This window comes from Nannobrachium achirus (genome assembly GCF_963921795.1).
Source record: "Nannobrachium achirus genome assembly, chromosome: 7".
NCBI classification, from domain to species: Eukaryota; Metazoa; Chordata; class Actinopteri; order Myctophiformes; family Myctophidae; genus Nannobrachium; species Nannobrachium achirus.
The window spans coordinates 46,825,145-46,846,886 of NC_137816.1; the positions used below are offsets into that span (position 1 = coordinate 46,825,145).

Below are 21,742 nucleotides of genomic sequence, written 5' to 3' on the forward strand. Positions count from 1 at the left end.
GCGGGCCATTAATCCAAATGGTGGTGCTACAGCAACTGTCTCTAAACTTTAGAGACAGTTTAGAGTCTGCTGTATGCTTTAGAGTCTAAAGCATACATGGGCAACTGGCGGCCCAGAGGCCACATGCAGCCCCCACCTTCACTTAATGTGGCCTGCAGGTTAATATCAGAATACTGATATATTATTGATTTAATCTGTTTCAATTCCATAGTATGCAAACAACCTGCTTTAATTACTTCAGTCTATATTAGTATAGCTTAATGGCTAGAATACACTTTGTCCAATATCATTTTATTTGTATTTTAGTTCATAAAGTTAACATAAGTATAACTATATGCATTTGAAATTAAATACAAATTTTACTTTTCAGGATTCCAATTGAAAAATAGCCCAGAATTATTCAGTAATTTAAATTACCTAACAGTCAGTATATGCATTGTGGCCCTCTGGAGCGGCTCGAGCGAGTGTGGAAATATAGTGGCCCTCTGCATCATCAAAGTTTCCCACCCCTGGTCTAAAGTTTAAAACATTGAAAATATAAAACAAATCAGCTCATTTGGTTAATTAATATTTTTATGCCAGGCACTTTAGGTAGGCAGACATACTGTAGGATTGGTGCAGAGTCTGCAGACCCTTATTATTACTTATTTACTCTTGTATATTGAAGAGCAAATATTCATATACAGTAGGCTATATCCAGCGCATGAGCTTTACTGATCATAGCTAGAAATAAATGGCCAGTCATGGGTGGTAAAAACATTTTATACACTGCACTAGATTAGTTAACTGGCCACTCATTTCTTCTATCTATAATCAGTACTGCTCAATATGTGAGTGTCACTTTTTGGTTTTGTTGTCCCATGACAAACAGCAAACACACACCTTTTTGTGGGTGTTTAAATGCTACCCTCAAAGACCCCAGCCACCCCCTGTAAAACTGGTTAGCGCTTTCACTTCAGGAAGACCTAAGCCCCTTTTCCACAACAAGGTGGAACCAGAACCTTTTTTTGTTGGTTCTGGTTTTGTTTCCATAGCTCACAGCCCGGTTTCAGAAAAGGTTCTGTAGTACTAAACTTGAGTTCTGGGAACCTATATGGGCAGGGCCAGCAGCGCTGCTGCTCTTTTTGGAGACCTTCCCGGTTAGGTCTGTTTATATGGAAACGTAAGCAGAACTTGGTCCCGAAACTTCACAGGTTCTTGAAAGTTCTGGTTCTAGTTCTGGTTCTGCCCTGTAGTGGAGAACACACAAGTTACTTCAAGTTCACCACACCTAAAGATTTGTTCCCATTGTATTGCATTTAACTCCATGTGTAAAGGAAGACCTTTATTGCGAAGCTTAGTTCAATTCAGAGTTTAATATATTCGGTAATACATTTCTCCAATGTAGAGGTCAGACATTGTTCGTTTAACTTTGAATGCAGCCACCAGAGGGCAGCATTCCACCATACATACAGTACATCATTGTTGATTCAATATAGTTTTCTCATAATACTTTTCAGACCTTTGAATAACAGTATCCAAGCATCAACTATATACAGTATGTGTGTGTGTATGTATGCACTGTATATTGATACAGACATGATTTTAAAAACGACATCTGGTAGGTGATGGTTCCGTTTGCTGTACAATATAAATGTATCCATTTAAATAACTGCCCACAGGACGCCATGGTTAATGTTTAAAACAAATTAAATATTTTCACATTACATTTTGTCCTCGTTCACTTGTTTCAGTAATGCACAGGAAAGTGTTAAGCGTAATGAATTGACAAGCCTTTTCTCAACATCAAACATAAGGCCTACATGAGATCACGTTGACCTGAGGAACTGAAAGTCAAACGATGAGAGCAATTTTATCACATCATGGTTGTTCTAAACCCATTTAGGCCTGCAATTATTTTATGCTTTAGCTATTGAAAAATAGCAGATATACAAGCTTGCGCTGCTTGTAGATCTGCTATTTTTGAAAAATTGTAAAATCTTTTGCAAATCTTTGAATATCTTTTTAAAAGCAAACATTTCTAACTCAAATATTTGCTTCTGGGGGGTCCCTGGGACAACATATTGTGAGATGGGTGTCCGCGGCCAAATACATGAAATTTGGGGGTCCTTGACATGAAAAAGTTTTGAGAACCTCTGATTTAGAACCTCTGATTTAGAAGACATTTATAGAATCGGGTCAAAAATATTCCAAGACTTGCACACATTTTCATGACTAAAAAAAAAAAAAAAAAACAGATCTACAACCTCGCAGTTATAGCTAAAGCATAAAATAAAGGTTAAAGTGGTTCAAATCTTAAGTGACACAGATTTGCGTTCAGGTCTAAATGGGTAAAAGTCTCTGATGGACTCACACAAGTATCCCACCATAAACACTCCAAAGAGCCCCGTCTTCACACTTATACTACATCTACATCCATGGTCAAGTGCTTCTTTGCATGGTGTGGCTTTTGATGTGGCTATCAATGTTTAAGCTGCAGACAAACATTTGGCCCTCATACATTTGTATTGGTAAGCAAAGGAGGAAAAAAGGCATCAAGATTTTTTTCTGCACAATAATGTGATGAGCAGCACCGGAGAGATGACGAACACCACCTTTACCGTTACACGTGTGCTGAGGGAGCAAGAGCATGCCCGGTTTGCTACAGATCTTACTTCATATAATTGGGCTGTTACAACTTTTGCATACACAGAAAGATGGCTGTAAACGTGTGACAGGTGTACAATTTAACATGGCAACGGTTCATTTAAGGAATTCAGATTGTAGAATAGGAAACAAATGCAGTCGGTGTCTGAAAGTTAATTTGAATAATGGATTTGTACACTGAGAAAAAAAATCTTTGGATTTCTTTAAGGCAATCTGCCCTAGCCCTTACACGATGTCTTTATTTTTGGGCAAATCCTCCTATTTTCTTTTTACCAAGTGTTAAAAGACTGACATTCGTATCTGCTTCACCAGAGGCGCTAGCAGGCGATTTATCAGGGGAAGCAATCTGTGGCTTTAGTAAAAACTATTGAGAAAGCAACTCAGCATAATAATGGAGACTGGCATTAAAGATTGTGACATGGTCAAATTAATCTCAGGATGAGGAGAAGAAGTAATGGTTGGACCATGACAGAAATACAACATAGATTTAATTTAAAAATGGACAAAGAAATGTTGACAATATGAAGTCAGCAAGGACAAACAAAGAGTTATTCCACAGCATCTGATTTCGACTTTTTTTAACTTACATATCAAAAGTGTCTTCCTGAATACATGGTTTCTGGCTACTGTATATTATATTTTGTGTATAAAAAATACTCGTCAGTCCATTCATCAGGGTCAGAATCTCTTCATCTGTCTGCGCTCTTGTCGTCTCTGCTTTTTCTCATTCACTTCTTCTGGTGCCGAAGGAGTTTCAGCCGAAAACCATGGTCCTAAGAAATTTACCCACAGCAGGTGCAATGCTCGGAAAGGGGCCTAAATCGCGTGCACGCGCGCACACACACACACACACACACACACACACACACACACACACACACACACACACACACACACACACACACACACACACACACACACACACACACACACACACACACACACACACACACACACACAAAGGGCAATAGTGGATCAAAAGATGAGAAAAGGTGTGGGTCTAAGATGAAAGTGAATCATACCATGTCTGGCGTACATATGCATCACAAGGAATGACACATTTCTAACAGGGAGCATTTTTGCATATAAATTGGATGACAGAAATAATCCTAGCTCTGTGGTAATAAAAGGATCAACCTAGGTTCTTACCAGCAGCCAAAGATACCAGAAGTAGGAGGAGATGGTGCTGAGAACCTGTGCGATGGCTGTGAGCAAGATGACATCCTTCAGGTGCCTGAAACCATAAAGCATTCACTGTCACCACTGAAAAACAATGCTGTGACAATTATCACCCTTCCCTCAACGCAGGCCAAACGTGGTCACGTTGAAGCAATGAAAAGTAGACGCCTCCTCTGGCTCTGGGGCGTCTGTAAAAAAGTATAGGCAATTTTTACGGCAAGCTTCCGGAATTCTGAAGCACCCTTCCGCGTGCGTCACAGAAGGGGACGTTCGGTAGGCCAATCAGAGGCAGGACTCCCTCTTTCCCAGTGACACTTGCTTTGGCAATGTAAACGTTTGTTTCCTCTTGCCAATAAAGTTCCTTTGAATTTCATTGAAGTCCCGGAAAATATGTACTGTGATTGGCCAGTAGTCACTTTTTGGCAGCGTGCCTTCAGCACGTCTGCACTTCCACCAATCCTTTTTTAAAGGTCGGAAGGACTATAGCCTTATTATTATGCGTTTCAAATTCTTTATCAGATGAGCCAGGGTGCCATGCCATTCTTCCGACCACCCAATTTCCCGGACCGACCACCTAACCTTGGTCCCAGACTGTAGCTTTAAATGACTTGGGTGTACACTACTCACTCTGCCAAGCCCTGTTCCATGTTCAAGTCTATTCCCCCGTCCACCAGGGTGCCGTCCTCAGCAAACGCCGGCTTGGCCATGGCAGACATGGAGCGGTAGCTCCCTACGTACACTGCCAGTGCAAACACAAGCAGCAACTAGGTGGACCCAAAGGAGGTGATGATGATGATCACGGGTGTGATGCAGAGAAAAGAAAAGAGAAGACCAATTCATTAGTTTGGTGCGGTATTAATATGCCATTGCATCCATCATATTTTGTTGTTCCGTTTCTTGATGGACGCAGCAGTTACTCACCCATGTCCAAAATGTGGAAGAGCCATAGAAGACCAAAAGATTTATAGCACCATATATTGCCTGTGATGGAAACATATAACCTTTGTTATGTTATTATGACAAAGACAACACATATTAAACACACATTACTAAGCACAATCATTATTATACTTATGAGTGGGAAGCAAGAGCATCGCCTCTTTCATCAGTTTGGTCTGTAGAGCTATACAATGTCAATATAAAACAATTGATAAAGAGGGTGTGATTGTTTGTTTTTAGATTGTTTTTTTCTTCTATTTTGTTAAATATTTAACTACATTCCGATTTCGAGTGTGTGTTCAATAACAGGTGGCTCCCCGTCATTCAGCTTATTTTTAGAAAACAAAAAACACATTTTGAGGATACCAATAGGGCTATCACGCTTATTACATAATCGCCTGGTCACTTAGACTGTATTTGAGATAACTGCAATTATTCTGCATAATCATCATAATCGTTTCCAAGTTGAAAAGCCATCAGCGCATCCTCACCTGCCAATGTTGGCGATATCATGTGAATGCCAGTGTCAGACTTGTAAGATTTCAAGAAGTCTTTCATTAACGCCATAAATGTATTGTTCTCCCGTTCAGTAGTAACGAGTGTTACAACTAGTGAAGACATAACTATGCTATGATGAAGTAATTACTTCACAGGGAATACTAAATTACTCATTTGTCTCATCTGTTAGATTAAAATGCACATTAATATGCACTTTATAGATGGTTGGTTGAGCAATAATGGTGTATGATGATGATGACATCAACATCATGACCACCAAGCTTGCTTGCACCGCACGGTTTCTACTACCTAGTAGGGGTGCTGATCTCCACCACTGTGGCGATTCGATACGCATCTCGATACACTGCCAGCGATACGATATATTTGCGATACATTGAAATCCTTCCGATACGATGCATTACGATTCATCGCCCCTGACCCCGATATGATGTGATACGATTCACCCCTGTTCCCGATATGATGCAATACACCCCTTTTCCCGATTTTATTGCGATTTATTGCTATACAATAATACCAGTGATTCTCTAACTTTTACATTTTAAGGACCATCATAACTCAGAGAGTAGTACAAATGGAATCAAATGAAAAATGAAGTAAAACAAAATGTAAAGAATTACTGGAAGTCACAGCTGCAGTAAACTGTTCAAGACCCCTCGGAAACATAGGATGGAATGAAATACATGAAAAACCGATTCAAACATGCAGCAAACGATACATCACGATACAACACATCACGATACGATACATCACGATTTCAGCCATCAATTATACACACTGAATGGACCGACTCACTCGTATCGCGCACATTTGTATCGCGATTACGATCCATATCGATTAATCTCAGTATCGCTACTACCTAGGGATCTTACACAGAGGAATGAGCTGGAGGATGTGCTAATTGTATAAAATACACAACAAAGCAGGAAAGTTTGATTGAAGCAAAGCGCAGCAGGAAGCAGCAGAAAGTTCATTTGAGTTTTGAAAGCACAGTGCTTGGCAATCAAAACCGGCACCTATCAACTGTGATGATGAGGGATGATATGCAATTCAAAATACGATTCAAAATAAGTGTCAAACTGAACAAAGGCTGCATACTACAGCAGCCTTTGTTCCATCTAGCTATCTTACATTAGCTCCTAGAATGACTCTTGTGTAGAACTTCAAAGTGGCATCATTCTCCTCGAAGATCTGCTTCTTCCCCTTGGTGCCAACTTTACCTTTGGGCTGGAGGACACATAACAGATGTTAGTCTTCTTCTAGACTAGAGATGATGTATGAATCAAGCAGTGGTTTTTAACCCTTTTCATATCAAGGTCCATTATGTATTCGACATTTGAGCAACAAACCACCAATTGATGAGATTTAGCCTCTCAGACCCAAAACTTTCAATATTTTGTTATCGTTGGATAGGAAACCTTTTCTTTTCTTTTTTAAACTCATATAACATTGAATGACAGACAGACAGAACACAGTACTATACAGAGGATATCATCAATAGGAAAAACAGTCGTAAAACAAAAGATAATACAAGAAAAATATATGGAAATGTGTTACCATTTAAGAGAGGTTGGCAAACAGGCAAATGTTGATCAAAATAACAATTCTTCTACATTCTCTAATAGTGTAGACTTCTTGTAAATGCAATTAACTCTTGGGAGTGTACAATGGGTCCATTTGGTTTCATTTTACACTCTCAACAGTCAAAGATCTATACGTTTACATTTTGGTTACCAGCTCTCCATCATTTAGCTGGGGACCACCTGGAACCCCCTCAAGGACCACTGGTTGAAAACTCAATAGATCCAATTCAGCTGCTGTCAGGCAGCTACAGTAAGCGTGTGGTACCGTGTACTGTACTGTGTGTGTGTGTGTGTGTGTGTGTGTGTGTGTGTGTGTGTGTGTGTGACTGATCACTGATCCACTCCACTCACCGCCATTGGGTTGTTTCCGACCCTGTACCGCTGTTGTTCTCTTCACGGGACCGTTGGACGATCTGCTCTTGGACATCGACCTGCGCCCTTCCTTAACGTCTCAGCTATAGATCTTTATTGAAGAAGAACCGATAGTCTGAATGACAGCTGATTCCTTGTAACACATCAGCACTGCTGCAGCGCCGCCGCTGTCTACTACGTATCCGGCGCAGGACAATAGCGTCATCAATGTTTACCATTCTGTAAAATATTCGTGTGGTTGAGAGTGCCATCTGTTGGACTGAAACAGACATAAACTAAAGTTATCTGTCAAGTGTACACTGCGATCTCTCACTGTCTAAAACAGGGGGATACATAATATATTGAGAATTATTGTTGAAACCAAAAACAAGAATTGTTTGATGAAAATGATCCTGCAAAGCAAGAAGAAAGTTGCTATAAATCTCGAGGACAATAAAACAAACTGCGATTGTATTTGTTTTAGCTCACTCCTTATATACTTATACATTTTTGCATGGCACTTGAAACATAATACCTTTACCATAATGTGGTAGCCTATACCAGTAAGACTCCCTAATCGGGAGATAAGCGACCGTCAGGTCGCAGCGTGATTTGAGAGCAAAATGTGTAGGAGCAGTGTCCAAAAAAGTGTTTGAAAAAATCGTTTAAGTTGTCGATAAAGTTTGATGTGTGCGGGAAAGAATATCTCATGCTTGCGCCGCGCGCGGATCTAAAAAGTCTGCAAATATTACGTAAATAAAAAAATCCATTATATTTTATGGAAATTATGATAGGCCTAGAATGCATCTTGCGCACAGCGTGGTGGTCAGCTGGAAGATCATTTGGTTCTGGCCAGAGCCTCGTATTAGAGAGTTCTGCCAATGCGGGGTCAGAAACAGCGCCGGTCATGTGGTTCATGTACTCGAAATGTCAACTTTCCCCCTCATAGACTCCAATGCATTCTGTAAACTTCCAGATAAGTAGACTACTTTGTCACTAGTATTCACCAACCATTGAATGTGTATGTCAATGTAGTCCGAAGACCTGGCCCCAAAAGTGAACAGAGTTGGAACTTGGCTCTGGTTCTGGACGCGTGATTCCTAAACCCACCAGGCTTGAGTTAAGACCCGCCTCGCGGAAACGCGAGGACTTCCAGGAGTGGCTGAAATCCCTGCCTGACACATGGATCGGGTGGATAAAGTCAGAGGCATGAAGACTTGTACTTGAGAAAAGCCTGCATTTGCACAATGCACAACTATTAATTTCTCACTACAGTGCTCAAAATAAACTGCGCTAAAAAAAACTTGAAAATGACTTAATTGTACTGTGTGTGCTTAATAAAGGGAAAACGTTGTAACTTTGCTAAAGAGAAAAACGTAAAGCTATTAATTTGTCTGCTGTGCTCAAAATAAAAACTCTTACTGATTTTTATCAGTTAAATTGTTATGGTTTGGATATGGCTTTGGGCCTATTATGCTGCGTGTATTATTGTAATGGATCAGTAGGTAGTCGGTAGACTACTTTGCACTTGAGCGAGCAGCACTAACGTTCATGGGCACTTTCATACTCAAGATTATCGAGAGGAGGCGGGTCTTAACTCAATCCTGGTGGGTTTAGGAATCACGCGTTCTGCGGACAGCGACACATGTAGAAATGGGATTTATGGTTCTTTGGAGTGAGCCGGATCTCTGAGATCCGTTCCTTTCAAAGAGCCGTTCAAAAAAGACCCGCCTCGCGGAAACGCGAGGACTTCCAGGAGTGGCTGAAATCCCTGCCTGACACATGGAGGGTGGATAAAGTCAGAGGCATGAAGACTTGTACTTGAGAAAAGCCTGCATTTGCACAATGCACAGCTATTAATTTCTCACTACAGTGCTCAAAATAAACTGTGCTAAAAAAAAACTTGAAACTGACTTAATTGTACTGTGCTTTTTAATAAAGGGAAAACTTTGTAACTTTGCTAAAGAGAAAAACGTACTGAGAAAGCTATTAAATTGTCACTACTGTGCACAAAATAAAAACTCTTACTGATTACAGTTAAATTGTTATGGTTTGGATATGGCTTTGGGCGTATTATGCTGCGTGTATTATTGTAATCAGTAGGTACTAGGTAGTAGGTACTTTGCACTTGAGCGAGCGGCACTAACGTTGATGGGCACTTTCATACTTAAGATTATCGAGAGGAGGCGGGTCTTAACTCAATCCTGGTGGGTTTAGGAATCGTAAACACTGGTTGCTGAGGGAAGAGTCGGTTATTGGCCGGTAGTGTATCATGTGTGTATGATCTGCGATGTGATTGGCCAACGTATACACAACGTATACAGACCAGTAAGACTCCCTAATCGGGAGATAAGCGACCGTTGGTCGCTTATCTCCATAAATAGAGCAAAAATGTGTTTTTCCAAAATCTTCCTGATCCATGTTGTTGACATGAGTGTAGACATACTGTGTAGTGATTTTCGTGATTTTAGGGCAAAATCTGAATCGGCCTCATGGTGGCGCTAGAGGGCCATGTGAGAAATGAGGGGTGGGGTCTCCTCGCCGCCAAGGCGGACGAATAGGTACCGGCCCCGGCTCTCCCGGTCGCTCCTAGCCCGAGTTACGGCATTTTATGTGAGCTGCAGTGGCAGGGGGTCCTCCACTGGGGGCGCCACCACTTTTGCATCCGTTCTGGGGCACCAGGAGTGGGTGGTCCCCGGGAATGCCCCGTGAGCAGCCCCGTTGGGGTGGTCATTTGGTCATTTTTGCACATTTGGTAATTTTTTACACCTGGGGGTCCCCCAGGGACCTGGGGGTCCCCGAAACTCCGGGGGTCCTTGGAGGTTGTAGTTTGGCAGGCAAGGAGTGTGTGTGCAAAATCTGGCATGGATCGGGGCAACGGTTGCAGAGATATGAGCAGGGCAAAAGTGTGACGTGTGACGTGTGACAGAGGGAGTGACGGAGGGAGTGACGGAGGGACATACGTCATTTTGCCAGGAAATCCCGCCCCTGTCACTGCTAAGAAGAAATATAAAGAGAAGGCTTCAGAAGCTGAAAATAACAGAGTGGGTGTTCTAAAACTCTAGCAATTTAACAGTTAGGACAATTTTAAGATTTGTTTTATAAAAAAAGTTACATGGTAGGCCTATAACTTTAAGTGCATTTTGATACCGAATTATACAGATACTTTTGTACTTTTACTCAAGTACATTTTAATTCCGAACTTCTACTTGTGGCAGTGGCAGAATATTTCTACATTGCAGTGAATTTACTCCCCCAACGGCTCCCTACTACAACGGATCCCATCGTTCATTTCAAAGGGCCGTTCAAAAGACTCGATTTGTTCGCGAACGTCCCATCTCTAATACGCGCATGCGTGCTGTGTAGACAGAGGGGAATGATGTTGTTCCTTCCAGACTAGTGGACTCTCCTCCTTAACGTCTGTCCAGCTGACACAAACACAACAGTGAACACCCCAGAGACTGAGACATTATGATGTTCTGTAGTTAGAGAATACGGTCGTTTCTTCTTCCACCGACCGACAAGGCTCGTAATTTAAGGCTGAAAATGGACTACCTATTGCAGGTTAAAATAGGCGCCCTCGTCGGTTTGTTGTGTCTCACCCTTCTGTTCGGATTCATTCCTGCTCGGCTGAAGTGGTTCAGGGATACGAGTGGAACAGGTTGGTTCATTTTATTATCAGTGGTGGGAAAAGTAGCCTACTACTTAATGTTTTACTTAGCCTATTAGTAAAAGTATCATGCAATGTTGAAATACTAGCTGTTACAAGTTAAAGTCCCGCATTGAAAATGTAGGCTACTTGAGTAAAAGTTCAAAAGTATTGCTATGATTGGAAATGTACTTCTTATTAAAGGTACCAAAAGTAAAAATACTCATTGTGCAGAATGTCCCATTTCAAGCTAAAAATGTACAAAAAATCTCTAATCTCAGATGTAGTGGAGTAGTAGTAAAAAGTAGTGAAAATTGGAAATAAAAGTAAAAAAAGAAAAGAAAAAGACCGTAAAATTGTACTTGAGTAAATGTACTTAGTTACTTTACAACACCGATTATATTCTTTAGTAGTTTGTGCTATCATCGGCACACAACAACAACCACATCAACTATGTGTATGTGGTTTAATCAATATAAATGTTGATGTATGAAGTCAAGTTCACTGGCTGCTGCTGTCGTAGTTGGTCATCTGTTGGTGATGTGCTTTCATTGTACTGGGATTTCTGAGAATTGTGGGAATGTATAATCTCTATAAGGTCCAGATAAGTTGGAAGTCGAGTCACCTGACAGGGATGACCCCCCCCCCCCAACCTTATGCACGCACACACACACACACACACACACACACACACACACACACACACACACACACACACACACACACACACACACACACACACACACACATCAGCTGCTCAACACTTTTTGTTCTTTGCTGACAAGTTAGTTCCACTTCTTCATTTGGTCATATGATAGATGGGTTCATCTGACAATTTATAGCCTTAATAGATAACTTAAGAGTGTGCCTTAATAGTTAACCAGATTATGTATTTTATTAGTTTTTGTTTTAAATTGACAGACTGATTAGTTACCTAGGGATTCACCGTACATGTTATACTGTTCCTGAAGCAATAAAACTGATGAGTTTTTGTTTGCCATAAATGTCAGGGCTGCCTGCTTCCTGACTAGGGATGGGACGATATGAAAATGTCATATCACGATTATTGTCACAAAAGAAATTGTGATTTACGATATTATCGCGATAATCAAAATCCATTATCCTGGGGCGAAACGTTTGCCAAAAAATAGCTGATCTGATCTACAAGCTCACAATGCGTTGCGACACGTGTGTGTGTGTGTGTGTGTGTGTGTGTGTGTGTGTGTGTGTGTCAGCTATTTTTTGGCAAAGACATTTATTTGATAGAGGGGGAAAAAAGACTGCATCAATTATATTATAAGTACCTTTTACCAATTATAGAGGGTTTAAGTGGTACCGGATATGCAGCTCGGCAAGTAAAAGGTGAATGATCCCAGAGTATGACAGAGGACGATATCACGATAAATGAAATCTCCACAATGTGATTATCGTGAGTTTTTTTTATCACGATAAACGGTAATATCGCTTATCGTCCCATCCCTAGTATAGAGCATCACAGTGAGGTGTCGGAAGTAAACAGCCCATTCATTTTCACCATAGGGTTTTTCATTATCAGCCACAAAGTCGTAGCAATTTAATGTACACTTTAATACCACTAGGCTGGTGGTTGTAAAATGGTTCTATATGCTCCTGTAGAACCTCCGTATGTATGCAATCACTCTAGTTTTAGTAAAAACACGTTTTAATCAAGATCGCACGGAGAAGAACTGCATAACCCATACTGCTAAAAATGTACATCCGGTGAAATCGATGTCTGTGATTGGTCTAGCTTCTTCGTCTTTCATGTATCTTGCGGTTACTACGGAAGTAGCTTACTGCCCCCTGTCTTCCCGGCGGATTATTACACTTCAGCAGAAATCCGTGAGCGAGTGTCTTTCTTTTACAAATATGATGTGTCATTCGCAATGCATTCTGGGAGTGTAGTTTCCGCAATTTTTAAAATAATGATGTACACAGTCTTGTACCCTGCCCTTTTTTCAACTTTCTAATTAATCGTTGCATTAAAAAAAATGAATATTGTCATGATTCCTCACCAGCCAAGGTGGCTTTGTCCGAGGCTTAAAAACGTTTAAATAAATACTTTATGAAATGTCTATGGAAGAAATTAATGAGGAAAACGCTTCCGACCCCAGAGTGAAGATGGGGTGAGGCTTCAACTGCGATGCTCTATTCCTTAGAATCCTGACCTGGTACTGGTGACAGATCTGATTAAATAACGGCAGTGACAATGATGTTTCAGTGATGTTACTAGGTTTTCAATGTAATGGGTCCCGGGACCCACAGGTAGTCATTCAAATGGGTCCCAGAAAAGTTTTATGAGTCCTCAATACTATGTTTTCGAGCGCTGTGAGCTTGTAGATCGGCTATTTTCAAAATGTTTGCCTATTTCTTATATTTATTTTACAATTTGGCTAATGTTTGAACTTAGAACTAGGATTTCTAAATACACTAGGCTACAGACACCCATTTAATTATATTTATATCACTGGGACCCCAATTTATATTAAATGTTAAAATACTAGAGTACAAATGGAACAGGTCCATTTGGTTCCATTTGTTCACCGAGTTACAGACCCATAAAGTTCTATTTGGCTCCTAACTATCATTTATCTGGGGACCCCCTGGAACTCCCTCAAGGACCCAGGACCCCACTTTGAGAACCACTAGCTGTTCCAGGTTTAACTGATAATACATCTTTACAGTGTTTATCTTACACAATACATTAAACTTAAATAGCAACTTAAGTAGAAGAAGTACATTATTTTAACATGGACTCCAATGGAGGCGCATCCCCGGGACCCCAGGACCATGACATGAATGAGTCCCTGGGCGACTTGAATGAGTTTTTGATGCGGGATGCGCACGTAATGACATCACTGTGTTTGTGTGTTTCTTCATGTCAGCGCTAATACATTTGTTTATCATTTATCTCTCAAGAAACCCATCGTGTGGTTTTGAGTTTGATCAGCTGTTTCGCGGGCGGCGTCTTCCTGGCTGCATGTCTACTCGACATCATCCCAGATTACCTGTCAGACATCCACGATGTGCTGGAAGCCCAGAAGGTGGAGGTAGGTTTGATGTGACCTTGTCTGGGGTCCAAATGAGTGCATCTTACAGATGAAGACATGATCAAATATATTCATACCCGGAAGTTATGCGGAAACGCCTAATTAGTGGCAAAAACTACTTTCTGACCTTGACAGCCCATACATCCAAACAGAAACGTCCTACTGTATCTGATCGCATTAAACAATGTTCTCACTTTGTCACTCACTTTGCCACTCGATTTGCCACTCACTTTATGCATGCGCATAACCTCTATTTATTATTATTGATTATTATACAATTTAAGTCTACTGGAAATCTGCATTGTCTCTCCTGTGCCCTTTTAAAAAAGAAAAAGGGGAAACAAAACTGACTGTCCTGTCCCAATCTCTGTCAAACAGACCAGCTTCCCCCTCCCAGAGTTCATCATTGCTGCTGGCTTCTTCACCGTCCTCATTGTGGAGAGGCTCGTGCTCCACTATCGGGAGGCTGGCAGGGCAAGTGAGGAGAGAGAGCCCCTGATCCAGTCCAATGGCCACGGCCACGGGCACGGGCACGGGCAGGCCGCAAGCCGCGACCTGGAGGGCAGTGGCCACCATGTCCACGTCGACTTGCAAGCCCACTCGTCCTTTCGTTCATTCATGCTCTTCCTCTCTCTCTCCTTCCATTCTTTGTTCGAGGGGTTAGCCATAGGCCTGCAGACCACTGAATCCAAGGTAAGAAAAATAAAAGCCTTACTTCACTTGATGCCAAAACCGCCCTGTGCTCTTGACAATGAATGTTGTATTCACTCTGTGGGGAGGCAATGCGTGCAATTCCTAGGATTCTGACCCAATTGAGGCTCTTGGGCTATTCCGGTTTTATTTAAATTGTAGGAGGCTTGTAGGTGAAGTAGCCATTCATAAAGGCACACAACTGTCTGTCCCACAATGGCCATCATCCAATAAGTTATATTTTAATTATTGCATTATTGCTATTACATTTTTGTCTCCTTTTTAAATTTCATATGAAAAGCTAAGAGTATATCTTTTTTTTCTTAGAATTTAACACAGGTCTGTTGTACAACAAAGTATGGATTAGCCGTTACTTCACGGCTGTCACGGGTCAGCCTCTGAGGAGAAGGGAGTCTGGATTAGTGATGATCTGATACTTCCAATGTCTAGGCTAGGTTCGGGAGGCAAATTAACCCACATAACTCATATGGTCTATAATAGAATCATTTTTGTCTTTTCTTTTTTTCTTGAAGGTGGAGTGACATGGCCAAAACAGCTAATTAAGGCTATCAATTTTTTTAATGATGTCATGTACCCCCATGTTAAATGACCCAATCAAATTAATTTATTGTAGTTACTGTACCGAAAGTAGTACTTTCTGTACAGTAACTGAAATAAATTAATTTGATTAGGCTAATATGGGGGGAGGGGCGGAGTCGATTATCCATATCATTATCTTTTGAAAGAAACTGCCCCAAAAAAAGCTGTCCGAGGTGTGTTTCCGACTTTCTACCAACTTGAAAACTATCAGTTCTAGGGGTAAAAATTATATAGCATTCGCTATAAAATCAATGGTTAGACCGGTAAAAAAGTACATGTCTTCTTCAAAAAAGGTGTCTGAGATTAGTTACGAGGGTCAACACGCTTCTCCCCGTCTATGAGACGGTTTTGTCGGCCATACCCTGCTGTGTCTTCCCCTAAACCTGACTGTAGGACCTGGCCGGGACACCGGAGCAAGCTTAGAACGAGCGTCCAGCGATCTCCTCCTCCTCGGCAGCTCTGAGCCCTTTTAGAAGACATATGTCCTGCTGTCTCGGAGGACTGAGGTCCGTGGCTCATACACTCTGTGTGTGTAGCCTGTGTGTGTGTGTGTACACACACAATAGCTCTCCAAAATAGTCTTGCGGTGCGGCGCTGCTACACGCTAACAACAACTCATCACGTTGTGCGCGGCACGGCACGACGGACGAAGTATACATTCTAGGGATGTCACCGAATAATCGATTTTCGAATATTCGTTCCATTAATCAATATTCGATTTTAATATTTCATAATCGAAAATCGAAAAAATATTAATATTTTTTTTTTTGTTTTTTTTTTTGTTTTTTTTTTTAATACTATTTTTTGGCTTAGTTAGTTAGTTTAAACCAAAATATAGAATATAGGCTAACAATAGTATTAATGATAATAGTAAATGGCCATTGATTTATTATTCACACCAGCACCAACTGTAAACTGTGTAGAGTGAAGGAGCACAGCAGAGTGGCAGCTGCCTGCTACACACTCTCCTCCCCCCCTGTCTCAGACACAGGTGTGATTGATTCAGGCTTGATTGTTTGGTACTTGGTGGCCATCATCAAAGAAAAGGGAAAACAGCGCCCTCTGTATTGTAAAGCATCACAAAATCTGTTCTTGAGAGATTAGGTGAACAGTACACTGGCACACTAAAAAGAAAGATGAAGAGTAGTAGTTAGGCTACCAATTACCTGAAGAGCCATGTTGTACATTATGTAAATGTGCATTGAAATCCAGAAGAAAAAAAAGTTTTTTTTTTTTTTTTTAATAAAAAAAAAATAATAATAATTAATTATCGATTTTCGAATAATATTCGAATATTGCTATAGAATAATCGATTTTGATAAAGGTCCATTTTTGACATCCCTAAAAATTACATTCACTGCTAACTGATACGGCCCGTCTCCTTTTCAGACTGTTTGAAGAAACACCACGTGACCTACTGTATCATAATGTTAAATTTCGGCCGGTGTCGCCACTCCTTTAAGGGCACTTTAACAACAATGCGGTTTCACTCCATTCTCATATATGTTATCTTCTGGTTATATATGTTATCTTGTGGTCATGAGACAGCCAATACTCTCAGCGACCTCAGGATCATGCATGTGATTTGCTTGACGTCATTGCAGACAAACAATTAGCCCCTTTCTCCGGTACAGTGCTTCTCAACGTTTTTGTTATTGTAGGAGTTGAGTTGAGGCATTACATTTAAGCCCCTTTTTGACTGCAGCTTTAGCACTACGCCACACCACATAAAAATATCTACATTTTCCATTACACAACAGTACCCCTATTAGTAAGAAACAAATGTACCCTTTTAACTGTGATTATAATACAAATTTGTATTACAACTATCTTAATTATACGATTATAACTGTGATTATAATACTCTATAGTATTAATGTATTACTATAATTTATAATACTAGAAGCTGAGCGTCTAGTCGGCGACCTGGCCAACTCGGGAACGATGTAAATAGGGAATGAATGCCCCGCCCTTTAATGCAAACCCCATTATACCTGTTGTCATAGGACCCGTTTTGACCATCTGTTTGCCTGTGTCCATTTATGCCCATATATGGAGATATCTGTTATCTGTCTGTCTGTCAGCGTCCATTTTATGTCCATATATGGAGATCACTGCAGATATAGTTCTGGGTCCATTTTATTCCCATATATGCCCGTATATGGAGATATCTGTCTATTTGCGTCCATTTCACGCCCATATATGGAGATCTCTGAATCTGTCTGTCTGTGTCCCTTTATGCCCGTATATGGAGATCTTTGTGATTCTGCGTAAATTTTATGCCCATATATGCCATTTGCGTCCATTTTATGCCCATTTATGGAGATCTCTGTATCCGTCTGTCTGTGTCCCTTTATGCCCGTATATGGAGATCTTTGTGATTCTGCGTCCATTTTATGCCCATATATGCTATATATGGAGATATTCAGAGATTTTTTGTTGACTCATGTGACGTACGTGATGTCAGAGCCTTTTATGAGTGATGTCACAATGAGTCAGCACTTGCGCCGATTTCCTCCGGAACAGCCTGATGTCAACAATCAGCTCCGCATAAGGATATTCCGAACGTTTCGGGCCGGTTTCGGAAAACCGCGCGTCGGGTCGGGTCGAGGCCCGGCACTGCACTCCGTGCCGCGGCGGGGAACGCGCGTGCCGAATCTGAAGCCGGTGGGACGAACGGTTCTCGAGATACGCGGATTACAGACACACAGACAGACAGACAGACAGACACACACGCAGAGACTTCTCGCATTTATAGATAGATAATGAAAAGTCAGTGAGTGATCAGTCATTATGATGTGTTTGGCCCTGTTTGGCCTAGCTCAGACCTACTCTGGATTGGATACTTTTTAGTACCATGTTTAGTACCACTTTCACACCACTCAACCCAGGTCCTTGAAGTGGAAAACCTGACACAAGTAGGCGGTATGGTGTGGTGTGGTGTGGTGTTGGGCCATGTCAGTGGAAAAGGGGCTTTAGTTAACTTGGTCCCATTGTGAAAATAGCCAATCTACTTGCTCAAAACATTGTTAGCATGGAGATCTGCTATTCAGGATTTCTGCCTCTAATATTTGGGTGAGGTTCTGGGTGAGGTTGTTAAATGTCTGATTAATGAGGGTTTCATTTGTTATTCCCCCCCCCCCCAGGTTTTAGAGATCTGCATTGCCATTCTGATCCACAAGAGTATCATAGTTTTCAGCCTATCGGTGAAGCTCGTGCAGAGTGCAGTGCCGCCTATATGGGTGGCAGCTTACATCGGAGTGTTTGCCCTGATGTCACCCATTGGCATCGCCGTTGGCATCAGTGTGGTGGAGGCCCAGCTAACATCAGGAGCTCTAATCCAGGCCATCCTGGAAGGACTGGCCGCGGGGACCTTTGTTTACATCACCTTCATGGAGATCCTTCCACATGAACTCAACTCCCCTGGGAGGCAGCTCCTCAAGGTGCTATTCATTCTGCTGGGCTTCAGTGTCATGGCAGGCCTCACCTTTGTGGACTGAGGAGGACAGCACATCTTGTACTGGAGAAATTGTGATGTGTGTGGCATGATGAGACTGGAGACCTTTGTACCGATGCAGTACAGTCCTTGCACTGTAAATTCCTCAGTAAACTCTGAGAGTGTACAAAATGTAACCAAATTGACCTTGGTTACATGTAAAAGAACACTGAAGATTTTACTGCGTACAAGCGTCAGGAAGATTGTTCCACTTGAAGACAAACGTGTTTGTTTGACTCTGCTGCCACCCTGTGAGGTTGTAATGGGCTTTTGATGTCGAAGCACACGTGACCACACTAGTTGGTGTTTTATTACTTTTATTAATATATGTTTTCAGTTTCACAAGAGGATGTCTGAAAGAACTGTGTTTATCATTCTTAATCTTAAAAGGATTTTATGTAAATGGGAACGGTGACAAGACTAAAGGAACAAGGTGGACTATTGTGTTAAATTCTAACACTGAAATCTGCTAAACCTAAAATGCAATAGGTTTGTTGTTTTAGGAAAGTTCTCTGACCTTTGACACTACTGAAGAGGCCAATGAAAACAAAAGGACTGATAACTGGCGCTATGTAATCTCTCAAGAAAGAGAGAGTTTTTTTTTCCTTTTTTTTTTAACTGACTGGGTTCCCAGATTGGGCATGTAAATACTATATTGTAATTGTTCCACTAACCACTTAAGCACTATTATACTTTGTCATATGGCAAAATAGTGAAAATAGCCGATCTACAAGCTCTGCGATCTACGGCTATTTTCTCTGGGATTTATTTGTTTTCTTTTTTAAATCAAAAGATTCCAGCTTTACACTTATTCAACTAACTTCAAGGGGGAATTAGTAGCTTCTTTCTCCCAACATAAACACTCTGTGCATGTATTTGTTTTTAATTTTTGCCAAACACTGAATCCCCTCTGATGCCTTATGCATTTGCTTGCCAAAATAATATGATGTAGTTGAAAAATTATTTTTTATATAATTGCAATTTTACTATGAAATGTCAGTTATTACATTAACTCATTTACCGCCATTATAGTATGGGCTGTATGGCTTCACCACCATTTTGTTTAAGAATATTTTTTTTATATTGACATCCGTACGCTGTCGGAAGTTTCAGACTGGTGAGGTGACTGAAGCATGATGATGATGATTTTAATTTGAGAGTTTTATTTGAAGGAAAAATATTACATTATTTGATAGAACTTGTAGATGTCCTCCATGAACCTGTTCAGCTTCAGATTGTGTTTTCAGGATTCTTATAACATTAGTCTTACTTTTTTTTGTATTTACCATTTACCCTTCTATAGTTGTAGCCATCTCAAAATATCCATTTACACCAAAATCAAGCTGGAAAATAGAAGAAAAAAATGAGATTTTGACCTTTTTGTGATAGGTCTCTTTTCAAGCGGATAGCTCAGTTGATTTTTGTATTTATGGCTTCAGACACTTATCAGATAAGTGTACTAGTGTAATAGGTGTAATTGTGTAATAAGGCAATAACTGGAATAGTGTAATAGGGCTGTAATAGGTCACCTCTTGCCCTTAGGGCGTCTTACTGATTTCACACAAATAGAAATAAGCTTTTTACAGACTTTTATTCAACATTCAACTGTTTTATTTTGCACAGATCACATTTTGAATGTTTCCTTCCCCCCACACATCACAAATCTCTTCAACTCCTCCACACGCACACGCACACGCACACACACACACACACACACACACACACACATACACACACACACACACACACACATATAACTTTATATAAGGCCTATGTGCAATCTGGTTTCAGAAAATCTCATTCCACTGACACCTGCCTTCTCTATTTGACTGACCAAATCAAACGCGAAGCGGATGACAGCAAATATAGTGGCATGGTCATGATGGACCTCCAGAAGGCATTTGACACCGTAAATCACTCTATTCTGATTGAGAAACTAAAAGCCATCGGTCTTGACAGCGCAGCAGTGAGCTGGATGCAGTCTTACCTGGTGGGGAGGGAACAGGTGGTGGAGGTTAACGGTAGCCTGCCAAAGGTAGCGCCACAGATCACGTTCAACCCAGAGTCAACTCAAAGAAAGGGTCAAACTCGTTCTTCTGCTATACCACAAAAATGTGGAATGCCTTACCGAAGGTCTTAAAGGAGTGTGGATCACTAGCATCCTTTAAAATCGCCCTGAAAAACCACTTACAGGCAGCAGCCGTTCGCAACTGACTATATTTTTTACTGACTATATCTACTGCATAGTACTGTGTTCTATTCGTCTGTCATTGAATGTTATATGAGATACTTTAATGGTTTCATGTGGAAATAAGCTTAGTCTTTTCTAGGATCTCCTTTTAGTAGACCTTGTACCAGTGAACTGTACCGTCATGAAACTGTACCTTTTCCTATGCAAACTTCTAATAAAGTCTTCAATCAATCAATGTATAACTGTAAATATGTTCCCCATTTTGTTCTGTTTTTATTTTATTTGTGGCACTTGCTTTGGCGATGTAAACGTATGTTTTCTCATGCCAATAAAGTTCCTTTGAATTGAATTGCTCTGTTGCTGTGTGTAACTGCTGTGGATGGGAGAGAACTGATTGGGATCAAGTTACTCTGCCTGTTGCTGATCCGGTCTGGGTCTATACCGGATGCGGAAACCTTTCTTGCATGTATGTGAGTGTGTACTTAACCGGATACAGTAGGCGGGCTTTAGAATGGATCACACTGCTGCGATCACACACTGAAGGCTGCATTCAAGAGAATTGTCCACCAAAAGGCCCTTTTAGAAATGTCAGCCCCTGCCTCTCTAACATTATCTGCACGTCCCTGCCCTGCACCCCTCTGCATGCGTGCGCCGCTGTCTGCACTATGCGGGCTGCAGTCTGCCACTCGAAATGATTTATGCATTATTACACTCTTGTTTTCAAACACACTTACTTTAATGAGTGATATTTTTGGTTCCTTTATGACAGAAGGCTCAAACTTTGCCACAGGCTGGATGAGAGTGTAATTAAACATTACCTTATATAAAAGCAAA

At 41.0% G+C, this 21,742-nt stretch overlaps 2 protein-coding genes across 2 annotated transcripts; one reads left to right on the forward strand and one right to left on the reverse strand.

Moving 5' to 3' along the window:
• Positions 1–3,115: 3,115 nt before the first annotated feature.
• On the reverse strand, positions 3,116–7,390 carry tmem208 (transmembrane protein 208). The gene is made up of 6 exons (XM_080729815.1): positions 7,215–7,390; positions 6,412–6,507; positions 4,747–4,806; positions 4,453–4,589; positions 3,796–3,880; positions 3,116–3,462 (listed from the first exon to the last, which is right to left on the reverse strand). The coding sequence occupies exons 1-6, from the start codon at positions 7,218–7,220 to the stop codon at positions 3,325–3,327; spliced, it is 522 nt and encodes a 173-aa protein (XP_080585941.1). The 5' UTR covers positions 7,221–7,390; the 3' UTR covers positions 3,116–3,324.
• A 3,240-nt stretch (positions 7,391–10,630) lies between these two features.
• On the forward strand, positions 10,631–21,191 carry slc39a1 (solute carrier family 39 member 1). The gene is made up of 4 exons (XM_080729596.1): positions 10,631–10,875; positions 13,801–13,931; positions 14,310–14,624; positions 18,368–21,191. The coding sequence occupies exons 1-4, from the start codon at positions 10,761–10,763 to the stop codon at positions 18,719–18,721; spliced, it is 915 nt and encodes a 304-aa protein (XP_080585722.1). The 5' UTR covers positions 10,631–10,760; the 3' UTR covers positions 18,722–21,191.
• Positions 21,192–21,742: the final 551 nt, after the last annotated feature.